The 22,494-nt window shown below is 36.7% G+C and overlaps 2 protein-coding genes across 19 annotated transcripts; one reads left to right on the forward strand and one right to left on the reverse strand.

The window, feature by feature from the left end:
• The first annotated feature begins 11,484 nt into the window (after positions 1–11,484).
• On the forward strand, positions 11,485–13,794 carry LOC104707464 (heat stress transcription factor B-2b). Its single transcript, XM_010423820.3, has 2 exons — positions 11,485–12,448; positions 12,534–13,794. Exons 1-2 carry the CDS (start codon positions 12,119–12,121, stop codon positions 13,314–13,316), a joined length of 1,113 nt encoding a protein of 370 aa, XP_010422122.2. The 5' UTR covers positions 11,485–12,118; the 3' UTR covers positions 13,317–13,794.
• LOC104707463 (protein unc-13 homolog) lies at positions 13,338–22,377 on the reverse strand. 18 transcript variants are annotated; one of them, XR_015564188.1, is made up of 26 exons: positions 21,893–22,367; positions 21,604–21,668; positions 21,080–21,335; positions 20,896–20,973; positions 20,623–20,770; positions 20,241–20,408; positions 19,753–19,851; positions 19,432–19,641; positions 19,243–19,344; positions 18,567–18,797; positions 18,230–18,307; positions 17,750–17,836; positions 17,455–17,640; positions 17,212–17,367; positions 16,987–17,079; positions 16,575–16,646; positions 16,202–16,319; positions 15,693–15,865; positions 15,508–15,592; positions 15,270–15,404; positions 14,769–14,875; positions 14,613–14,690; positions 14,337–14,520; positions 14,110–14,205; positions 13,835–14,009; positions 13,338–13,653 (listed from the first exon to the last, which is right to left on the reverse strand). XR_015564188.1 is itself a non-coding variant. In XM_087462490.1 (26 exons), exons 1-26 carry the CDS (start codon positions 22,065–22,067, stop codon positions 13,499–13,501), a joined length of 3,411 nt encoding a protein of 1,136 aa, XP_087318616.1. In that variant the 5' UTR covers positions 22,068–22,377; the 3' UTR covers positions 13,338–13,498. The 18 variants fall into 18 exon arrangements, 11 of the variants coding, with proteins under 11 accessions (XP_087318616.1, XP_087318618.1, XP_087318620.1 ...); XR_015564187.1 differs by having other exon boundaries at positions 14,643–14,690; positions 20,896–20,962; positions 21,893–22,352; XR_015564186.1 differs by having other exon boundaries at positions 20,896–20,962; positions 21,893–22,352.
• Between the last annotated feature and the right edge of the window lie 117 nt (positions 22,378–22,494).

Below are 22,494 nucleotides of genomic sequence, written 5' to 3' on the forward strand. Positions count from 1 at the left end.
CTTCTATACTTTGCATAAACATGTCGAAGTTGCCAATTTTTGTCCGATTTCAAGAATCTTTGGCTTTTATAAACCAAAACTCTCAAATTGGATCTCCAATACCTAATTCCACTGTTAGCCTCATCTTTGGGTTCTCCGTTCATAGCAGCTAGAACTCGTAAGTTTCATTCTCCTCTTTTTTTTAATTATTGATTGTTTTATGTCTGAAACTCTCCTAATTAATTTATATTATGATTTCAATTTCTTATTTAGTGTAATATAGAACCAGATATTTTTTTTTCAAAGTCGATTTACTTGAACTTGAACCTGTTGTGATTTTAATTGATACTTGTTTTGTACTTGTTTTTTGGGGGTCGAATTTGTACTTGTTTGATTCACATTAGTTTTGATCTTTTGGGTCGAATTCTCTTCCTTAATTTCAGTCAGTAGCCTCCCTCGAACTGCATCTAATATGATTGTTTTCTTATTGCTTGAACAAGCTATTATACCGTGAAATGTTTACATATTTTAATTTAAGAGTACACGCCAATCGACTTTGAAAAAACATTTTAGGTGTAAAAGACTAAATTGGCTTGTAAGTCAACCCTCGATAGCTTAATGTGGTATATTAGTAATATCTTAAATCATGAAAAAATTCGATAAGTTTGCTGTTTTGTTTACAAACCCAGAATTCTGGTAGAGACTTTTGCCTTCGTTTTTATTATATTGATTCCAAGTTGATGCTTCTTCTTTAGTGTGATAGTCACTAACCGTGTGATAGGTTTGCTGTTTGCTTCTTCTTTATTATATAGATAAGTTTGTTGTATTACTAACCGTGTGATAGTCACTCTCTCTGATCTTTCTTGTTGTTTCATTTATTGAATAAAAATATCATTGTATATTATCATACATGTTTTGTTCATAGGTGTTTCTTCTCCTCTTTCTTCTTTGTTCTCATAGGTGTTTTGTTCATAAGTGTTTCTTAGATCATCTCCACATGTGCTCTCAGCTTCTCACATATATTTTAACAGATTGGTTTGAGATTCCAAATCATATTATTTTCTTCGCAGGCCTTGTAGAAGGTGATCAACTTGGTCTTCTTCACATGTTTTAATCTGATTATCTTTGAAATGTTGTAGATGGATTCTTCGAACAACCACGATGCCAATGATGAGAACACACAAGGACAAGGAGATAGGTGTAAGATGCCTCCGCCAAGTGATAAAAGTAAAGGGAAGAGGAAAGAAGCTCCACGAGGTGATGATGATGGTGGTAAACCTAAGAAGGTACCTGTTCAATGGTCTGAATTCTGGAACCATTTCACGAGACAAGAGAAGAATCCGAATCTGGGTGATTGTCACTATTGCAAGAAGTCCCTTGTATGTCCAACTAAACAAGGGACTTCAAACTTGAAGAAGCATTTGGATACATGTAAACCGTACAAGGCATGGAAAGGGCGTCAGACACAAGCTGTTATTAGTGATGATGGAAAGGTGCAAGATGGAAGACTAACAGAGAGTGTCTTCCGAGAGGCTTCAAATGAAATGCTTGTTTTGGCAGAATTGCCACTTGCGTTTATTGAGTGTATGGCATGGAGACACTTCTGCAACAAGTGTAATTTATTCAAACCTCATTCAAGAAGAACAGCTAGTAGAGATATAATTCAGATGTATCTGGCCAGGAAAGCATCTTTGAAGGCTTGGCTATCTACTCAGCAGCATAGAGTGTCTCTTACTACTGACATATGGACTGCTAAAGTTACACGAGCTAGTTACATGGTGATTACTGTGCATTTTGTGGATGCAGAATGGCACTTAAGGAAGTTGATTCTTGGATTTAAGTATATCACGGATCACAAGAGCAACACAATATCAAAGGTTTTACTTGAATGTCTTGCTGATTGGGGCATAGAGAAGTTATTCACCATCACAGTCGACAATGCAACTGCCAACAGTAATGGATTGAAGAAGTTTGTTGAAGAATTTAAGTTATTGAGGCATGATTCTTTAGTGTTAGATGGGACTTACTTGCACGTGAGGTGTTGTGCTCATATCATCAACTTGATTGTTAGGGATGGTTTGTCTGAAGTGGGTGATAATGTGGCAGCTGTTCGTAATGGAGTGCGGTATGTTCGGTCTTCAGGTCCAAGATGTGACTCATTTGAGCAAAAGGTTGTTTCAGGGAAGATGACTAGGGGGAGTTTGCCAATGGATATGAGGACAAGGTGGAATTCTACATACTTGATGTTGACAAGAGCCATGAAGTTTAGGTTGGCTCTTGACAATGGGGTGAAACGGAAAGGACCACCTTCTTACACGGATTGGAGGGCAATATAGAGGTTAGTGAAGTTTCTTGGCTTGTTCTACACTGCTACTTTGGTTGTCTCAGCTTCGACTAAGACTTGTTCATACAAGTGTTATGGTGAAATTGTCACTATAGAGAAGAATCTCACGACTTTGAGCAATAGTTATGATAGTGAGCTAAGCAAAATGGCGATTGAAATGAGAGAGAAGTTTACTAAGTATTGGGAAGGGATCAAGAATATTAACAAGATGTTGATTGTTGCTAGTGTGTTTGACCCTAGACAGAAAATGCAGTTTGCTAATATGTGCTTTGACAAACTCTATGGAAAAGATAGTCAAGAAGCTAAGGGTATGACCACATCTGTTCTTGATGTCATGAAGGATATGTTCAAGGAATATAGTGTCAACTACAAAGGATCAAGCACACAATCATCTCAATCGATTCCTTCTTCTTCTGGTGCTACACAAGATCGATTTATATTTGAATCAGTCTCAAGTGAATTTGCAGAAGAAATCTCTGAGTTTGAAAGGATGGACAATGCTTACACTGAAATGGTTAAGGAAAATGGACTTGATGATGAAACAAAGGATGAGTTGGATATTTATCTCAAGGATGCTATAGAGACTCCTAAAACCCTTCCTGGAATAGAATGGGATGTTTTGTCTTGGTGGAGACTCAATAGTCAGAAATTCCCTGTTTTATCTGAAATTGCAAATGATGTTTTTGCAATGCAAGTGTCCTTTGTCGCCTCTGAAAGTGCTTTCAGCACTAGTGGTCGAATCATTGAGCCTCATAGGAGTTGTTTAACTCATTACATGGTGGAGGTGTTGATGTGCACTGAGCAATGGATGAAACAAGATATGAAGATTAATGAAAAAGATTGCCTTGCAAACTCACAGATCCTTGCTGATATTGAACTATTTGATAGTCTTCAGAAAGGTAAGTAATCCGATTATATTGAACTATTAAGTCTGTTTTTTTTTCCAGTTGTAACGGTTTACTAACATTTGTTTTTGTTTGTTTTCAGAGTTTGAAAATGAAAACAACTAGAACTCAGAGACTCATGAGGAGACATTATACTTGGCGGTAAGTTCAGCTCTTACATATTTTTGTTCTTTCAAGTGAGGTTTAGTTTTTAAAATGTTTGGTTTGATGTAACAGGTCATGATCTATGGATAATGTGTTAAAGGCTGACATGCTGGGATGATTCTTCTTTTTTTTTTTTCATTTGTTGACATGCTTTTCTTTGTTGGGATGTTTAAGTTTCGTTTGCTTTGTTGGGATGTTTAAGATTTTAAGACATGTTATGCAGTTTCATTTACTTTGTTGGGATGTTTAAGTTTCATTTGCGAGACATGATTCTTCTTTCTTTGTTAAGATTTCATGTCATGGAGATTCATTTGTTTTTCGGGTTATTCGGGTTTTTTGGGTACATTTCAGGTTTTTGTGGGTATTTTGGATATGTTCAAGTAGGTACTATCCATAACCGAATATATTTTGGATACATTACAGGTTTCTTAAAGTCAATACCCAAATAACCCGAACCCGAGAGGAGCCGAACCTGACCCTGACCCGAAATTATATAAACACCTGCTCGGATCCTTTATTCGTAAACCCAAAAAACCCGAACCCGAATTACCCGAACCTGACCCCGACCCGAACACCCAAATGCCCAGGCCTACATTCATCCTAAAATCTAATTTTTGAGATAAAATTTCTTTTTTTCCTACTAATTTGGACATTTTTATATTCTTATACCAACTATTGTTAAATAAAACTTAAAACAAAATATATATTTGGAGGACCCAAAGCCACCGCTTGTGTGGCTTCCCCTGTTGGTCGACACTGCAAAAAAACATAAACTAAATGTTAAAGTAAAGTCTTAGGTCCAACAACAATGAAAGGCCCAAGCCCCATACAAAAGTCACCATCAAGATCATAACAAGACAAATGTGCATAGTTCCTCACTAGAATCATCTCTGCTGTATCATCTGACAAATATGCAGGTTATGCAAAAGGAACAGCAGACCAAACCTGCTGGCTCTCTAAATATTATACTATCGAACCAGTTTAGTCCTATCCTATTAGAAGAGAGTGGCTAGATAATTGACAGATGTAACGAGATCCTACATTGTATTAAGGGTCTAGAATGTTGCTAAGTAGTATACGTATCAACAAATTGTATCATAAGAAGTTTAAGTTTGATTCAATAAAAGTTTATTCAGTTCAAACCCATGTTTTAAAAATCGCTAGGCATTAGTCGGATAGTAAGGGAGGACCTAACGATTAATCGGATAATCGGATTCAAATCAGAGATTAATCAGGGACTAGTTTTAGTGGTTAATATATATATAATATAATTGTAACATATTTGCAACGGCAAACCTAGTCTAGTGGTTTGCGTGTGCATTCAAAGTCAACCTAACCCGTGTTCGAACACCAAAAACTCAATTAAGTGTATTTTTTTGTCAATTTTATTAACGAGGGGCAAAATAGAAATTTCAAAATCATCTTCTCTTCATGACTTCCACATACCGATTCAACTCGTTTCTATAAACAAATGATAGATCTCAGATATAATATATTATTCTAGGTCAAAAATACAAAATTTATAAGTTTTTTTTTGTTTTCTGATTTTTAGTGCGATTTGAGTAATATCACGGCGGAGGTCCGCCGCCAAGCGTTTAACCGGCTCCTAAGCAGCCTCCGCGACCGCGTTTTTGAACAGGGGTTCAAACTATTATTTTCTTTGTTTATTTACATGGTATTAGAGCCTCTCAAACCTTAACATGTGCTGTTGTGGTAGAGAGTTATGGTCCTTATCCGTTCCTTTCTACTCTTCACGTCGGTAGCTCAGTTACCATTAAGCTGAGTGATAATAATTATCTCCTTTGGAAAACCCAGTTTGAGTCGATGCTTCGGTGTCAGAAGCTTCTTGGTTTTGTCAATGGGTCAATTCCGAAACCACCAGCGGTTACAGTCACCAACACCAACAATCACGCCGTCGAAGCTCCAAACCCGGTGGATGAAGACTGGATTTGTACGGATGGTACTCTCACTAAGGAGGTGCACTGTCTCGTTCATGCTCTATCCACATCTCAAGATGTCTGGTTGTCCCTTTCCGGGAATTTTAACAAAAGTTCTGTTGTCGAGTTCGATCTCTGTAGTCGACTTCAACTTCTGAAAATCAAAGGTAAAACTTTTACTGATTACTACCATGAGTTTCGAGCCGTTTGTCATAATCTGAGTTCCTTTGGTAAACCGGTGGATGAAAATATGAAGATTTTAACTTCTCTTAATGGGTTGAGCCGTGAATACGATCCAATAAGTATTGTCCTTCAAAGCTATATGTCTCGTACTCCGACCCCAACCTTTAACGATGTTGTTTTGGAGATTTCCGGCTAGGATTTGAAGCTACAGTCATACGAGACTCCCTCTGATGTCTCACCTCATCTTGCTTTTCATGCTCAACGAGGGGGATACTCTGGCTCGGGACAGAGAGGTTGTGGCAACAATTGAAGATGAAGTGGATACTCCACTCGTGGTAGAGGTTTTTCTCAGCAAGTAAGCTCCTCTGGCTGGAATCAATCTGGTAACTCCTCTTCTCGTCCTGTATGTTAGATTTGCGGTCGTACTGGCCATGTTGCTTTTAAATGTTGGAATCGGTTCGACAACTCTTATCAAAGTGATGATGTTCCACAAGCCCTTGCTGCACTGCGCCTTGTAAACCCTAGTGGTAAACAATGGGTTACTGATTTTGGAGCTACTGCTGACATCACTCCTGCTGCTTTGTCCCTTCAAACTACGATGTCGTACAACGACTTTGACAATGTAATGGTGGCAGATGGAACTTTCCAACCCATCACTCATGTTGGTTTTACTAAGCTCACACCTCCAACAGTTAGTATCTCTCTTTATGATGTTATTGTCTGTCCAACCATGGAGAAATCTCTGTTATCGGTCTCCAAGTTGTGTGATGAATATCCATGTGGAGTTTTTTTTTATGCTAATTTTGTATATGTTATTGATTTACCAACTCAGACGATGTTGACAAAAAGACCACGTCGTGAAGGGCTTTATGTCTTGAAGAATGTGGAATTTGCAGGTTTTTACTCAAATCGCCAGGTTCCAGCCAGTGATATGGTGTGGCACCAACGTTTGGGACATGTGAACTTTCAGATTCTTCAACTTCTACAATCCAGCAAGGCAATTACCATAAATAAGAGCAGCACTACTTCCATTTGTGAACCTTGCCAAATGGAAAAGAGCACTAAGCTTCCTTTTTATTCTTCTAGTTCTTTTGTTAAGGAACCACTTGATCGATTACATTGTGATATATGGGGTCCATCACCGGTTGTCTCTGTTCAAGGTTTCAAATATTATGTAATTATTTTGGATGAATTTTCCCGATATTCATGGATGTTTCCTCTCAAGTCCAAAACTAATTTATGTGATGTGTTTATGGGTATTCAAAAGCAAATTGAGAATCAATTGGGTAAGAAGATTAAGGTTTTTCAAAGTGATGGTGGTGGTGAGTTTATTAGTACTCGGTTTAGAACTCATCTGCAAAGTCATGGGATTCAACATTTGCTTTATTGTCCATTTACACCAGTGCAAAATGGGATGGCTGAACAGAAACATAGACATCTCACTGAGCTTGTCTTATCTATGTTATATCAAAGTAAAACTCCGTTAAAGTTTTGGACAGAAGCCTTCTATTCGGTCAACTTCATCAGTAACTTACTACCATCTCCATCTCTTAATCAGAAAAGTCCACATGAACTCTTGCTTAATAACAAACCTGATTATTCTTTTCTCCGTATTTTTGGCTATGCGTGTTATCCATCCATGTCTGCACTCATTTACTCAACACAAGTTTGAACCAAGATCACTCCAGTGTATCTTTCTTGGTTATCATGTGCAATGTAAAGGCTACATATGTCTCTATCCTCCTACTGGATGAGTTTATATCAGTAGTCATGTGATTTTTGATGAGACTTGCTTCCCCTTCACAGACAGATACAGGGGATTGTGACACAACACAAGACCGGATTCCTTGGTGCTTAGCAAGCTGCTGATGCCTCTAACCTGATTCATGCCTTGCCTACCCTTCCATCCCACATCACCAATTCTCATCAAGACTCCCAGTGGGTTGAATATGTTATGGAATATCCTCAGGATACTCCTTGTTGCGCTGATCAATTTACAAGTGCTAAGCTGAGTTCTTCTCCTTCACCATCGACAGATCATTCTACTATGACCGATGAAGTACTTGGTTCTCGGGATCAAGCCTCAGCTCCTGAAACTGTCGGTCCAGTCCAATATATCCATCCGATGGCAGCACAATCTAAAGATGATATTAACAGACCAAACCCACAATATGCCTTTTATGCTAATAAAATGATTCCCTCTCTTCCCAAAACTGTTGCAGAAGCGTTGAATCACACTGATTGGAGGCAGACTATGTTAGATGAGCTTAACTCAATATATGAAAATCATACTTGGGATTTGATTCCTCCGACTTCCGAGATGAATATATTGGGTTGTGTTGGGTTTTATATGTCAAACTCAATGTTGATGGCACTGTCAACAAGTTGAAAGCTCCTCTTGTGGCCAAAGGCTTCAATCAAGAGGCTGGTGTGGATTTTACTGAAACCTACAGTCCTATTGTGAGGACTTCTACAATTCGTCGGAATGATGACACGCTGGTCCTATTGTTGTATGTGGATGATATCTTGCTGACAGGTTCAAATCCTATACTCTTTAAATCTGTGATTGTTGATCTTAACTCTCTATTTGCAATGAAAGATTTAGGGAATATCCATTATTTTTTGGGCATTCAAGCACTCACCATCACGGATTATTCCTTCATCAAGAGAAATACACTGAAGAAATTCTCCACCATGTTAATATGGCAACTTGAAATTCAGTTCACACTCCGCTGTCTTTATGTCTTGATCACGTTTTCAAAGATATTAAGCCATTCTTTGAGCCTTCTTACTTCAGGAATCGTGCTGGGAAGCTTCAATACTTGTCCATTACTCATCCTGACATTCAATTTGCGGTTAGTTTTATATGTCAATGGATGCACTCCCCCACTGAGTCTGTATTTGCTCTTGTCAACGCATTCTTCGATATCTTCGTGGGACTTCCAAAATGGGACTACACTTATACAAGAACAGTCATTTGCACCTTGTCTCTTATAACTACAATGACTACGCTGGATGCAAAGATACTCGCCACTCCACTTCTGGTTTCTGTGTTTTGTTGGGCACTAACGTTGTATCTTGGTCTGCAAAAAAGCAACCTACAGTCTCTCGATCTTCCATGGAAGCTGAATACCGTGGTCTTGCCTCTACTGCCTCTGAAATCACTTGGGCTGTTTTGGTTCTTCGTGACTTAGGTATCTCTCAGTGTCATGCTGCTTTTCTTCACTGCGATAATCTTTCGGCAGTCCATCTTTCAGAAAATCCAGTCCTTCATGATCGTTCCAAACACTTTGATGTTGATTATTATTATGCTCGTGTGCAAGTGGCACTTAGACTTCTTGAGGTTCAATACATTCCGGCCGAACTGCAACTTGCTGATATCTTCATCAAGTCTCTTCCATGACCGTCTTTCCAGCAGCTGCGACACAAACTGAATGTGCGACTTCCTCCCACACTCAGTTTGCGAGGAATGTTAACTTAAAATCTCAGGTCCCATACAAGAGTCACCATCAAGGTCATAACAAGACAAATATGCAGAGTTCCTCACTAGAATCATCTCTGCAACATAAACAGACAAATATGCAGATTATGCAAAAAGAACAATAGACCAACCTTGCTGGTTCTCTGAACATTGTACTATCAAACCGTTTTAGTCCTATCCTATAAGAAGAGAGTGACTAGATGATTGACAGATGTAACGAGATCCTACATTGTATCAAGGGTCTAGAATGTTCCTAAGTAGTATAAGTATCAACACCTTGTATCATATGAAAGAATAGTCCTATCCTTTTCTTTGTTTATTCACACTAACATCAAATTACATTATAAAGCTATTTGTATTTGGTGATTTCTAAATAAAAATAATAAGGAATCACAAAATAAATATAACAATTTTTTTTTTGTTAAATTGATATAATTATTAGTTTTCAAAAAACATAACTCACTTTCTCTCACATTAATCATGAACGAAAAGTATAGTTTTTATTTTCTAAATATTTTTTACCAATGAAAAATTTTAAAAAACTAAGATTTAATACAAATTATACCATATTACTTATTTTCTATTATCATATTTTAAGATCTTAAAATAATGCTTTTTCTATCATATTTTTTCGATTGTATTGTCAACTTATTTTAAATTATCAAACTATACATATAATTAGTAAAAATAGATATTTTTTCTGTATATGTTTGTGGATGTCAAATTTTTTAGACACATATATAACTGAAAAAAAGTGTGCGTTCAAAGGATTAAAATTTATTTCAAATCCTAATGAGCATGAAGCTTGTATTGTTAGGTGTCAAAATTTAAAATTTAATTAAGTTTAGTCCGATTTTTTTTTGGTTAAACTAGCAACTTTCTTGAATTGAAAAATAGACATATATTTTAAATATTGGAATCTTTCTACTAATATTCAAATTATACAATAAACAATCAAAATATAATATTAGAAACAGATAATGCATAAATTAAAATTAGCAAACCAACTTGAAAATAAACACATATACAAAATATATTACCATATATGATACTTAAACTGTAAATTTTTTATTTATTAATTAACACTACTTACAAAAACATATCACCGTTCTATAGCACATATTAATATCTAGTTATATACAAAGTTGAAAGTTCTTACATTGCAACAAAGAAAAGTGCATGGAGTCATTACTAAACCGTAATTGGATAAAACTGTTACGAATGATAGTTTAGTGTTCTTTATGTTTGCACTTTTTGGAGTAGCTTTCATAGATTTTGGTATTTTTTGCCAATTAAACGCACTGAAAATGTTTATTGAAATGTTTATAAAGTCTTCTTACCTCACATATTAGTTGTTCATCTCTACAAGAACATATTAGGTGTTCATCAAAGTACTCAAATTTGGTAATATTCTCTTCAATTATATGTATTTTGTGTAAGCCTTCAAATTCCACTATACTTAACAAAAAAAAAAAAAGGAAAAACAATAACCAAATCCAAACCTAACAACTAATATTGCAGCGTGGCTCCGCAATTTTTTATGGACACAAGAAATCTTGAAAAAATGAATGATATTTTAGGAATGAATCTTTGATTACTTTTTTTTTGCTAAGAAAATCTTTGATTACTTGATGAAAATATTATTATATCTTTATTTATGTTTTATTTTTAAAATTTGAACTCATTTGTAATTAATTAACATGAAAATATTACTTATGAGATTACGACATATTAAAAAATTATAATATTATTGGTTTTCAAAAACATTTTGTTGATTTTTTCCTTACATATTATTTTTTCTTCTAGGTTTTTGATGATTTTTAATATTAACTAAGATATAAATTTGATGTTACATATATATAAATTTATATATATATATTATTTTAATATATTTTTAAAATATTTATCCCCAAAAATGAAGGGCGTAAAATGAAAAGAAGATTTTATTATTAAATACATAGTTAAATTGTATAGAGGAAAAAAAGTGTAATATAAATGTATAGAGGAAAAAAAAGTGTAATATAAAATTTTAGATTTAAACAAAATATAGTGAAAAACTTAATAAATTTACCTATACATTTTATATCCATGTATTATCTTATTTACGCAAGATCTTATCAAATGAAAAATATACAATTCAAACTTTTGACTATTTAAGAGTCTTATGGAATTTTCTTTTGTTTTATTCTCAAGAAAACATGTATAACATTACTGTAATAACATTAAAACTAAATTTTTCTGTGTAATTCTCACTAAAGAATACATGCTAGATACTCACTTTACACAAATTAGTCAAGTCTACAAAATAAATTGGATAAACGAATCTCGAAATTGGAAATTGTTATTAATGTAACCTAACATTAAAAAAAAGAGTCAACTCAGACAAGTAATTAATTCGAGTCTACCTAGCACTTTATACCACTCACATTAACTACAAAAATGTTATCAAAAACAAACATATCAGCAGCGTTTCTCATCTATATATATTAAAAAAAAAAAAAAAAAAAAAATAGAAGAAGAAGGAAGAAACTTCTGAAAAAAGTAAAGGAAAGCCACATACGCTCTTTCTCGCACATTCCTATACTCTTTCCTTCTTCGTGGTCCCAACTTTCTAAAATTCCAATTCTACCCTTTTCTTCTTCCTTCCATATCTTTTTTTTCTTTCTTCTATTGTTGTTGTTGTTGTTGTTGTCTTCTGGAACTTCCGATCTGTCTCTCCTCATCTCTCTCCTCGCTCTTTCTTATCAATACGTTTCTCTCAGAACATTCTAGAACTTCACAATCTCTCTCTCTCTCTCTAGCTTCGTGATCATCGTGTGTGTGTGAACCACGGGTTCTGTCTGGATTGTGACAATCTCATTTGTTGGTTGGTGGAGAAAAAAAGATTGCGTCAATAGAGAGAACTTTATTTTTTTGGATTTGGGTCTAAATGGGTTTTGTGAAAGACGTCTCCTTTCCTCTTCTGGTTCTATAGTTTCATGTATTCGGATCTTATGATTCCAAGTTTCATCAAAGCTTACACAACATTTTTTTTTTGGTGTGTTTTTGGATTTGGTTTTAGCTCATTTTCTCTAATCTTAATCTTAATTTTTGGGTATTGGGATTGAAAAAAAGTTAAGGTGTGTGTTTGGGGATCTATAAACTCATGCCGGGGGAACAAACCGGAGAAACTCCGACTGTAGCCGGCGTTGGCGGCGGTGGAGGTGGTTGTAGCGCTGGGAATAGTGGTGGAAGTAGTGGATGTGGTGCCGGCGGTGGTGGAGGCGGTGGAGATTCGCAGAGGTCAATCCCGACACCGTTTTTGACGAAAACGTATCAGCTTGTTGATGATCCGGTTTACGACGAATTGATTTCTTGGAACGATGATGGAACCAGTTTTATTGTGTGGCGACCAGCTGAATTCGCTAGAGATCTTCTTCCCAAATACTTCAAACATAACAATTTCTCAAGTTTTGTTCGTCAGCTCAACACTTACGTGAGTCTCAATCTTTTAAGTATGAATCCGAAATCTCCATCTCTAGTAGTAGTGATTCTTATTCCAATTTGATATTTGGTTTTAGGGATTTCGAAAAGTAGTGCCGGATCGTTGGGAGTTTTCTAATGACTGTTTTAGGAGAGGTGAGAAGATTCTGCTCCGGGATATTCAACGGCGGAAAATCTCTCAGCCTGCTATGGCTGCCGCTGCTGCAGCGGCCGCGGCGGCAGTTGCAGCTTCGGCTGTTACGGTTGCGGCGGTGCCTGTTGTAGCTCATGCTGTTTCTCCGTCCAACTCTGGAGAAGAACAGGTGATATCGTCTAATTCTTCGCCTGCGGCTGCAGCTGCTGCTACAGGAGGAGTGGTTGGTGTTGGTCTGCAGAGGACAACAAGCTGTACTACTGCACCAGAGCTGGTCGAGGAGAACGAGCGGTTGAGGAAAGAGAATATGCAGTTGAGTCAAGAGTTGACAAAGCTGAAAAGCTTGTATGCGAATATCTATACGTTGATGGCAAATTTCACACCGGGTCAAGCAGATTGTGCGAATTTGTTACCAGAAGGGAAACCATTGGATCTTTTACCGGAGAAACAAGGGATGAGTGAAGAAGCCATGGCGATGGCTTCTAGAATAGATGCAGGGAGTGATCTGAAGCTTGATGATGATTTGACTCCGAGGTTGTTTGGGGTTTCCATTGGGTTTAAGAGAGCTAGAAGAGAGGAAGAGTTGGGTGCTGCAGAGGAAGAGGATGACGATAGACAAGAAGCTGTTACCCGAGAGGGAGAAGAAAGTTCTGATGTTAAGCCAGAGCCCATGGAGGAGAATAACTCCAGTAACCATAATGGACCGTGGCTTGAACTCGGAAAATGAAAACGCTTTTCAGGTCACAGATTTTGTTGTATTTCCAGGAAATTAACTGATCCCATTGAAAAAGGTAAACCATTAAGTTGCCCCGAGAGGAAAATGGGACGATGTTCCGTCATAAAAACAATGGCTCTGAGAAGAGAGGTTCATTAAGTTGAGGGTACAAAGGTACCTAAAACACACAGATTCTACCATCCTGAGTTGTTTCTAATTTCAGATGTTGCCTCCTGAATCTTCTTCTTGATGGAACTGAAACTATTCTGGCTTGTTGTGCTCCAGCGGGTAGATGTGCTTCTCACGATTTCAGATAAAGCAGGCAGATTTGATGTAACATCTTCATATTCTGCAACAAATAGCAGAATCAATGGTTCTTTTAGAGTTATGGCAATGTTGATACAGAATCATTACGTTTTTTTTAGTTCAAAACAATTGTAGCTCTCTGACTTGTAATAATCCAAATGGAATTTCTATTTCTTTTTAAAAAGATAGTTCAAGTCCTCTAGTGGTGTGTATGTGGTTATTACCTGATGACATAGGGAGCTCGTACTGACGCTTCAAGAACTTGGAGGCATTACGGTCTTTCTTGTGGCATAGAACTCTAACGATAGTTTGTGCATCCTCCAGGCGCCGCAGCTCTGAACTCACTCCCATGTTGATGAGCTCGCTCGCAGTCATTAGCATCTGAATTAGCATATCGCTCTGCCACATAAAACGGACATAATCCCAAAAACGTTAGTATCTCAGATTTTCTATGGAAGGAAACTAACTTTGCAACTCGCAAGTGAGCATATATATTAACCTCCAGAGAGTACAAGTCGAGGATCTCTTTCGCCTGTTTTGCTTCTTGCTCAACTAATGAACGAGGAAGACCCTCTCCATCGGCAATGAAGAACTCCTACGAACACAAATCAAGGCCCGGTTGATCTCAAAGGGAAAATTGCAGAACCAAAATCAATATAGTATAACCAAATTTCTCGTTTTTTAAAAAGGTCCTTATCTGAAACGAACTGGATGAAGATAGCATACCAAGATGATAACTCGGAAGTTTTGAATGGGATAATCTAACTCCAGCATAATAGTACGGAATTTGAAAATATGAATTTAAGTTACGCACTTTCAAAATACTGAGATCTTCTTCCATCAAGGTAATGTCTGAATCCGAAAATGCACGGGTTGGCCCTCCATCAAGCAGTACTCGAACAAAAGCTTCCTATGTGAGAGAAGCATATAATTTCGGAAAGGATAAAACAGGCTGAAGTTAGATAACTTTGTTTAAATATGCAAAAGTAAACAAAATGTTACCAAAGCGGATCGGCAAATGCTTAAAACAACCATATCCCGTGAGTCCTCATAACTCAAACCGCATACATTATCAAGGACCTGTGCATTGCATTTCTTAGTGTAAGTTCATACTTTAGTAGAAAGGGCTGAACTAGAGAAAGAGATGATTTTGTTTACAGAATCAACGTGAGGGAGTATTCTTTCCAAGCGGGCGCCTTCGACTGTGCCATTGTACAACTGTACTAGGAACATGTCTCTCAGATCCCAGAATATCGCTCTTGCCCCTGACAAAGAGCAACAATAAATACAGAAAACAGATGTAAACCAAGTTCTTTGTCCTCGATAACACAAAACTCTTAAAAGTAACATTGCATCCAACATTCTCAGTTTCATACTCATAGCCTATAAAAGAGGAATACGTGCGTTTGCAAAACGAACTGAAACATGAATAATATGTATGGCTTATTCAAGAGTATCTCAAATAACGACAAATTTTTTGCTAATGCATCTTATGTACATCTGCATATAGTACAAAGATGCTAATCCATCTTGTTTGTAGATGAGGAAGATTACGCAATCAGAAAATTCAAATTTTGACGCTAGAGGTTGTTGAAAATAGTTCAAGTTTGGACAGATTTTTCAGCTTATCTAAAATTTAAAGAGCTGCAGATAGCTTACCAATTAGGTCACGGGTTTTGGTTATGCAATTGGCATTGGTGTCCCTGAGGCTGTCATAGGTGGTAGCAAAGAGTTCATCAACAGCTTCACTATGCGTCAATGAATTCTCCACTTCAGCTTCAGTAGTCTCGATTTCTGAAACAAAATCACGCAAATAAATCCACCAATGCACATTTAACTACTAGACAACAACCAAAAATGAAGAGAAAAGCGTATAAACCCAAGTGAATGAGCGTACTTGATCTCTTGTCAAGAGAGGCTCCAACAAGTGTCAATGATTTCCTTATGCCATCTTCTGTTGCACTGATTTGTTTCTGAATATACTGATCCATGAACGCAGAATGGAAAAGAATAAGAAAAATGAAGTTAGTGTTTAGTTTTCGTAAGAATATATGGAAGTTTAGCTTGGAAGAACACACTTACACAGAGTGTATTCAATATTATGCAGAGTTTCGGTATTGTCAGTTCATCTAATTTCTTAACTATTTTATTATCTGGCTCACTAAACTCAAGAGACTTCCTCTTCATTACTGGCATTACATTGTCAGTGAATCGAGTTAAAGGGGGTGCTGACGGATACAGAAACTTCTTGTCAACTGCAGATAGAGGCTTATGGTTAATATATGTATGGCAGTATGCTTCTAAAAAGTCAGCTTAATTTAAAACAAGTATTCAAAATGTTTTCATTTCACCTCTGGAATTAGACAAGAGATTATCTGTATACTAAACTGTTAATCTCATGAAAGACCCATACAGAGAAAACACAACAATAAAACCTGTATGCTGTATATTATCTACCAGACACGTATAAGCCTCTGCTCAAGCATGTGTCTCCGGGTATTTGCATAAGAGAAAATAATTTTACATAAATCATGTAAAGCAAGAACACGACTCGGTAACAACTGTTAAAAAGATGTAGAGTTGGTCAATACCTAGTTGATCAAAAATTCTCTGAAGATATGTATCCAAGCTATGGTAAATTAATGAGAGAAGAGCTTGGAGATGTGTAATATCAACAGGTAGATGTAAACCAAACAGCTGAGAGACAGTCTGCAGAGTAAGTGAAATGAGATAGTAAGACGGCAAATAAATTGTGTGCAACACTAATAAGTAAAGATGGAAGAATCATACTAGAAATAAAGCACGAACTCAGACAAAACCAACACGTAAATCTAGAGGTAACCCAAAGCAAAGAAACATGTTTTAGCATACTGAACTCGTTTTATTTGTCTGATGCTGTTAAGCTCCTACAGTTTGCAGAGTATTCAGAACCATGATATCATTTAAGTATGTAGATACGTATACCTCTTCAATGATCCTGAATATTTCAACGATTGATGCAGCATGTCTTTGCTGAACTGATAGAGGCTCCCACTCCTGCTCATGGAACAACCTTAAGATTAAATTCTTTATCCATCTGTTGGACAATAAGGTTTCCCGAATCATACTTTGGTTTTGTTTGTTAATGAAAAGTGAAAGGAGGTCTGTATATGTTATATCTTTCTGACTTCACGGATCCTTCTTTAGTCAGTCTATATTATGACCTAAAACTATGTATGTTACAACTTTTTTTTTTCAAATTTTTTTTCCTCAATACTGACCAGATGAAATTTATAGTGATCCGTCGAAATAAGATCCCCATATGGCCCAAGTTTAATGTCTATCTACTGTCAACAGCAATCAACATGTAAAATCTTTTTTGCCAAGAATATATAACCTCAATTTCGAAAGCTCGCTTAGTCCATTGTAAGATATGATCATGTTGAGAGATAAGCCAGTCCAGCATTACTGGTCTGATAACCTTTTCTATCTGCACATAGACAAATGGATAATCTCTTATATGAGTTATTTGACATGTTAAACTGAGTTAGTAAACCATAAAACTGAGAAATATATGATTGTTCTGAAATCCAATTCATATAAAAACTATATATTCAATGACCTCATAACTCTTCAACTTGTGGAGGTAAGGTTTGCGCAACTTGGATCTGCTATGGCAGTTGTACAGTTGAGTTAACTCTTCCTGTAACATATGAGCAGCAGGGACTACTTTTCTAACATCACCAGAGAGGGATGAAACTCCTTCGAGAAAAGGCGTCTGCTCCAGTTAAACAAGATCAATCGTAAATATAGATACCATTGACTCACTTTTTCTCTTATGCACTGAAAATGGTTAGGGACAAACCAGTCTTTCTCCAAAAAAACGATGTAGCAGCATGGCCGAGATCATCATACATTCGGGTAACCATTTGGAGAAAACTGGGACAAACTCATTGATCTCTGCTTTTGCGATGACGCTCAGTTCATTTGCAAGTAGAGCTAGAGCATGTGTACGCTCACCATGAGATTTCACGTAAGCAAAATGTGCCGCCTAGGAGGATTAAAAATAGGATTTAAGTATATCTTTACATCACATGACAGAGCGATAAAAGAAGTGCCTTATAAAGTATAGCTATACAAGTAATTAAAGACAAACTCACCCTTGCACATGCACCTTTGATAGAGTTCTGAACATAGGATTGTATCTTATCACTAACATCATCACTCAAGGTATCTAGCTTGATAAGCTGCAAGAGAAAAACCGATATCTATCAACGACAATCACGCAAGTATTCCTCCTTATCACAAGCCCACACTAGATAATATATATGCAGTTCCTTTCTTTATATCCAACTAGGAACCTTTCTTATAACAGCCAAACACTTTATACATAAAACGTAACATGCCAGAAAAATAGTTGTACTGCAGAATTGAACATTATAGTTGCGAAAATGTCAACATCAAAATGAAAAAAGCTAGTGTGAAAGTGCTAGTATGGGACTCAAGAATGTTAACTCTAACTGAATATTCATTCATAAGTCAACATATATATACAATATATAGATTTAAACAGGAAAGGCAAAAGAAAAGTTTGTTGTTAAGTGGAAAATAATAGTATAGTGATGATCAGAAACGCCAACCTCAGTTCTGGTACAGTCAGATGGAGGAAGTCCAACAGTTGATGCCAAGCTGACAAGCATTCCAAAATCACGAGGTTTCTGGGGAGACATAGACGACCAACAAATTAATTAAAGACATGATGCTTATTCTGTCCTGATGGAGTTGAAAAAACAGATTCGAGAAGATAAATTTACAACAGAGATGAAAAATTATTTTGCTTGAGCAGTTTAGGGAGTAGCAAAATCCAATTATCTTCACTATGAGGAAAAAACAAAGGAATACTTTTGGCCAGAAAAATTAAAAGAATATGCAAACTTATGTAAATTATAAGGTCGTTATCATAAATCGAGAACTGACCTTACCAAAATGTAGATGGTAGTCCTGAAGTTTATCATCACACCAAGCACTAACTGAAGTGAAAATAGCCTTCATGAGACCTAAGTGTATGTCAATTCCACTGGTTTGCCTTGAACATACTAGGTGACTTAAATAAAGATTTTCCTTCGGGTTGCCACTTTCAGCGTAAGTAACTTTATGCAACTCCTGAATTGCGCTCCTTAGAAGAGATGGTTCACCTGTGCACACAAACTTCCCAGGAAAAGAGCACATGTGATGGCTACCTTAAACTCTTGTCTGTGATAAATTATATATGCAAACATACATGCATCGGTGCAGTGAGTACAAACAACATATCAGAAAACTCAACCTGGTATTGTATCAAAACTAGTAATAGCAGCAAGGGGTAGAGCTTAAGTTCTGGTTTATCCAACTGTAAGTTTAGGTTTCCTTAATTTTAGCTTCCCTAAACAAGATTGTTATATTGATTCTATACATAATGCACATGTGTGATGTGTGTGTGCACGCGAATGTGCTTGAGTATTATACCTTCGAATTTAAACCCGAAACAGACCGACTTTATTGGTGATATGTTATTTGTACTTAATGGTACATAAGAGCTCTAACATGCCAGCTTTGTGCGCATAGTGATCAGTTAGATCAAGCATATTTCTGAGAAATAAGTGATAAGACGTACCTGTTGAAAAAGAACCCATCCATATATTGCATTATGTAAATTCTCAGTTATGCCCAATGTCGACCAAATTGATTTCATATGGAAAAGCATTGATGAGGCATCCTAATACAGTAATATATGCCGTCAGGGAAAAATTATGCATGCATGACACAAATGATAAGAAGAAAAACAAGGACTAAGAAAACCTACCTCTATGACTTGACCCTCATCAAGAGTATCAAATACACCAAACAACAATTTCTCATAGACTCTAATGTTCAAATGGTAAATAGCAGTCCAGTAATAAGTTTCTTCTTCAATACCACATCGTCCTGGTAGTGATGACAACTTTGAAGCCACCTGCCTTATAGACGATAGAACCTCAATACGTAGCGAAGCAGACACTACGACATCCCATTCCTGTGCCAGCCAAAAATAGTTTAAGATTCAAGAAAGATAAGTCCGTTAAGTCATATCACTAGATGAGAAATTGCTGCTACGAAACATCCAGATCACAAATATAATCCGCACCTTTGACTCTCTAATTGTTGCAAGGCATTTTCTCATAGTTGCTCGTTCATTTTTCTCCAGATTACGTGAGAAACAAAGGACTTCTTCTAGTACGTTAGCCTACATTGACATGGAAAAAGACACTTAATTCAATGGCTGTAAGTCTGTAACGATAAAGCCGAGAATATTTGTATTGCCTTTTACATATTCTGAATACATGTCTACGTGTTTAAGTAAATGTCCTCGGGGCAGCAGGATGCTGCAGAGGTAAACAAAATTTGCAAGCCAAACCGAAATCACGAAAGCTGCATGTGCGTAATTATAGTAGGTTACGTTTTAACTTAAGCTGTGGTACAAAATATATGCTTATGTGCCAATCATCCTATCATTTTCTTACCCAAACTTATGCGATACTATCATAATCTACATTAAACCATGATATCCAAGAAATTGTTCAAAGAGCTGCATAAGGACGACAAGAAAAAAACAGTACTGTAGTTCATTATCACCTGTCTAGTCTTCCACTTCATGTAGAGTTTTTCATTAGGAAAATCTGATTTGAATAATCCAACCAAAAGCCCCAATGCTAACTGTGGAAGATCAATTTGTTCACCTGTCCTTAATGTAGCCAACTGTACAAGATTCCTCCGTATGCATGTATCCATCTTTGATGAAATCTATAAAGCAGAAACAGTCAGGAATTGAATATATGCTGCACAGCAAGATTCAACACAAGTGATGCAAATAAAGTTAACTTGAAATATGGAACTGCTAATTGTTTTTGTTTAAACAAAATGCTAGCTAATAGTATAAACAGGAGACCTCTCTCTTCTCCTTTTATGTTAGATAAGTTTCTTAGGGTAAACCAAGACTAATGATTTTGAAGCTTGCCTGCATCTGGACACGGATCATGTTGATGACCTCTGAGTGTGTATTTGAGATCTGAGGCTGTAAATGTGGTTTATCCTTTCTTTTCAAACTTGACAATAGTCTTGAACTTTTTTCTATCTTTCTTCTCTGAGTAGGATACGCCTCAACACTGTTTGTAAAAAACACATAAGAATGTCAGAGACACCACACAGATCTATCCAGAAAAGAAATTGCAAGACTGTATCAAAGCCAACACCGAATAGACATGTCTGAAGGAGAGAAGAGAGTGAGTACCTTGAAAGCAACATAGAAGCAATCATTAATTCATATGCTGCTTCACGTAAATCATCATCCGATAACCCTTCAAAATCCCTAACATCATGTATCAGTTCACTCGAAAGATAATTAACCAAAATAATCAAGATTCACAAAGACACAAGGACATAAAAACTCAAAAGAAATTTCCCTAACTTAATACCTGTTCTCAAGGGTGGCAAGCCAAGAGGAATGATTTTGATAGGCTTTAAGGGTTTGATGTCAGGTGTTTCCTCTTTAAATATATAATTGTCTCTAGACGAAGGAGTATTAGAAGAATCAATGTGGCATGACATGTCTGGGCCAATGTTACTCGATTTTTCCATGTTAACTGGAGGAGGAGGCATACGGCGAGGAGGAGATCCTGCTATATCTGGACTTGATACAAGAAAAAAGGAATCTCTAGACTCGGAGTGTATCTGCAAATACATTCAAATCATCAAAAACTAATCATCTTCAGGGGTTAATATCAACAAAGACACTGCCAAATTTTGACTTCCAATCGTCACAGCCCTACTTCACCACCAATAATACATTTTTATTATGTATGAGACTTACAAGCAATAAAACAATCAAGAAAAGTTATCATTGTATCACTTAAGTTATCATACACAGATGCCATTTGAAATGCATAACTTTCTTAGCTCAATCATGCATTTAAAGACACCAACAAACAAGGATCCTTACTGTTACAGGGTATGAGGACTCAAAATTGTATTTCTTCGTGCCCTTGGATACATCAACTACACCACCTGCGTTCGTGTTTCAGCAAATAGTAAATAGTTAGATCACAGAGAGTCTTATTATACCCTAACTGCTTTAGAACTCTTTATCCTCCACAAAAATAACAAATCGGACTAAAACAATCGGGGGGAAAAAAAAAATCTAAGAACTCGATCAAACCCTTCTGCAACTCAGAGACAAAAATGATACTAACTAAGGAGAGATTATTTCTTTTATGAGCGTAAAGACTCACCGGATTTCACGCAATCCAAGATATAATCGGCGCTGAGAGAATCCAAATCATCCGGGGAAAGAGAAGAAGCGGAAGAACCAGAAGGGGAACGAAGCTCCGTTACCAAACCCGAAGACATAAGAAACTCCAGGAGCTTGCGGCGATCGTTCCGGTAACGCTGCAACAGAGAATTCATCTTCGCCTCCCGTTTGAGTCAGGGAACAAAAAAAAGAAATCGCCTCTAACCTAAACCGTAAATCTTCAATTCGAAGAGGAAGAGAGCTGCAGAGAGGGCTTTCCTTCAGCTTGTACTTTTTTGTTGTCCCCTCTCCATGGAAAGAAGGTGTGGGGAGACCTCTGGGTTTTGGGGGAAGCGCGGAAAAAGCACGAGGAGTGATCAGTTAAAAGACCAAAATAACCTTACTTACCATGATTCTTTTCATATTCTGACAATCTGACTTTTCTTTGTTTTTTTTTTGGTAAGTCTTTAATTTTCTGAAAGACTCAAATTGTAACGACAACATAATTTAATACAAAACTAACGACGTCGCCTAATCTGTGACCACTGAACGACGTTTGATAACTTACCACTGAACGACGTTGAGAAACACGCCGTTAGATTG

The sequence above is a fragment of the Camelina sativa genome, chromosome 8 (assembly GCF_030686135.1).
Source record: "Camelina sativa cultivar CO46 ecotype springtype chromosome 8, ASM3068613v1".
In the NCBI taxonomy this organism is placed as follows: Eukaryota; Viridiplantae; Streptophyta; class Magnoliopsida; order Brassicales; family Brassicaceae; genus Camelina; species Camelina sativa.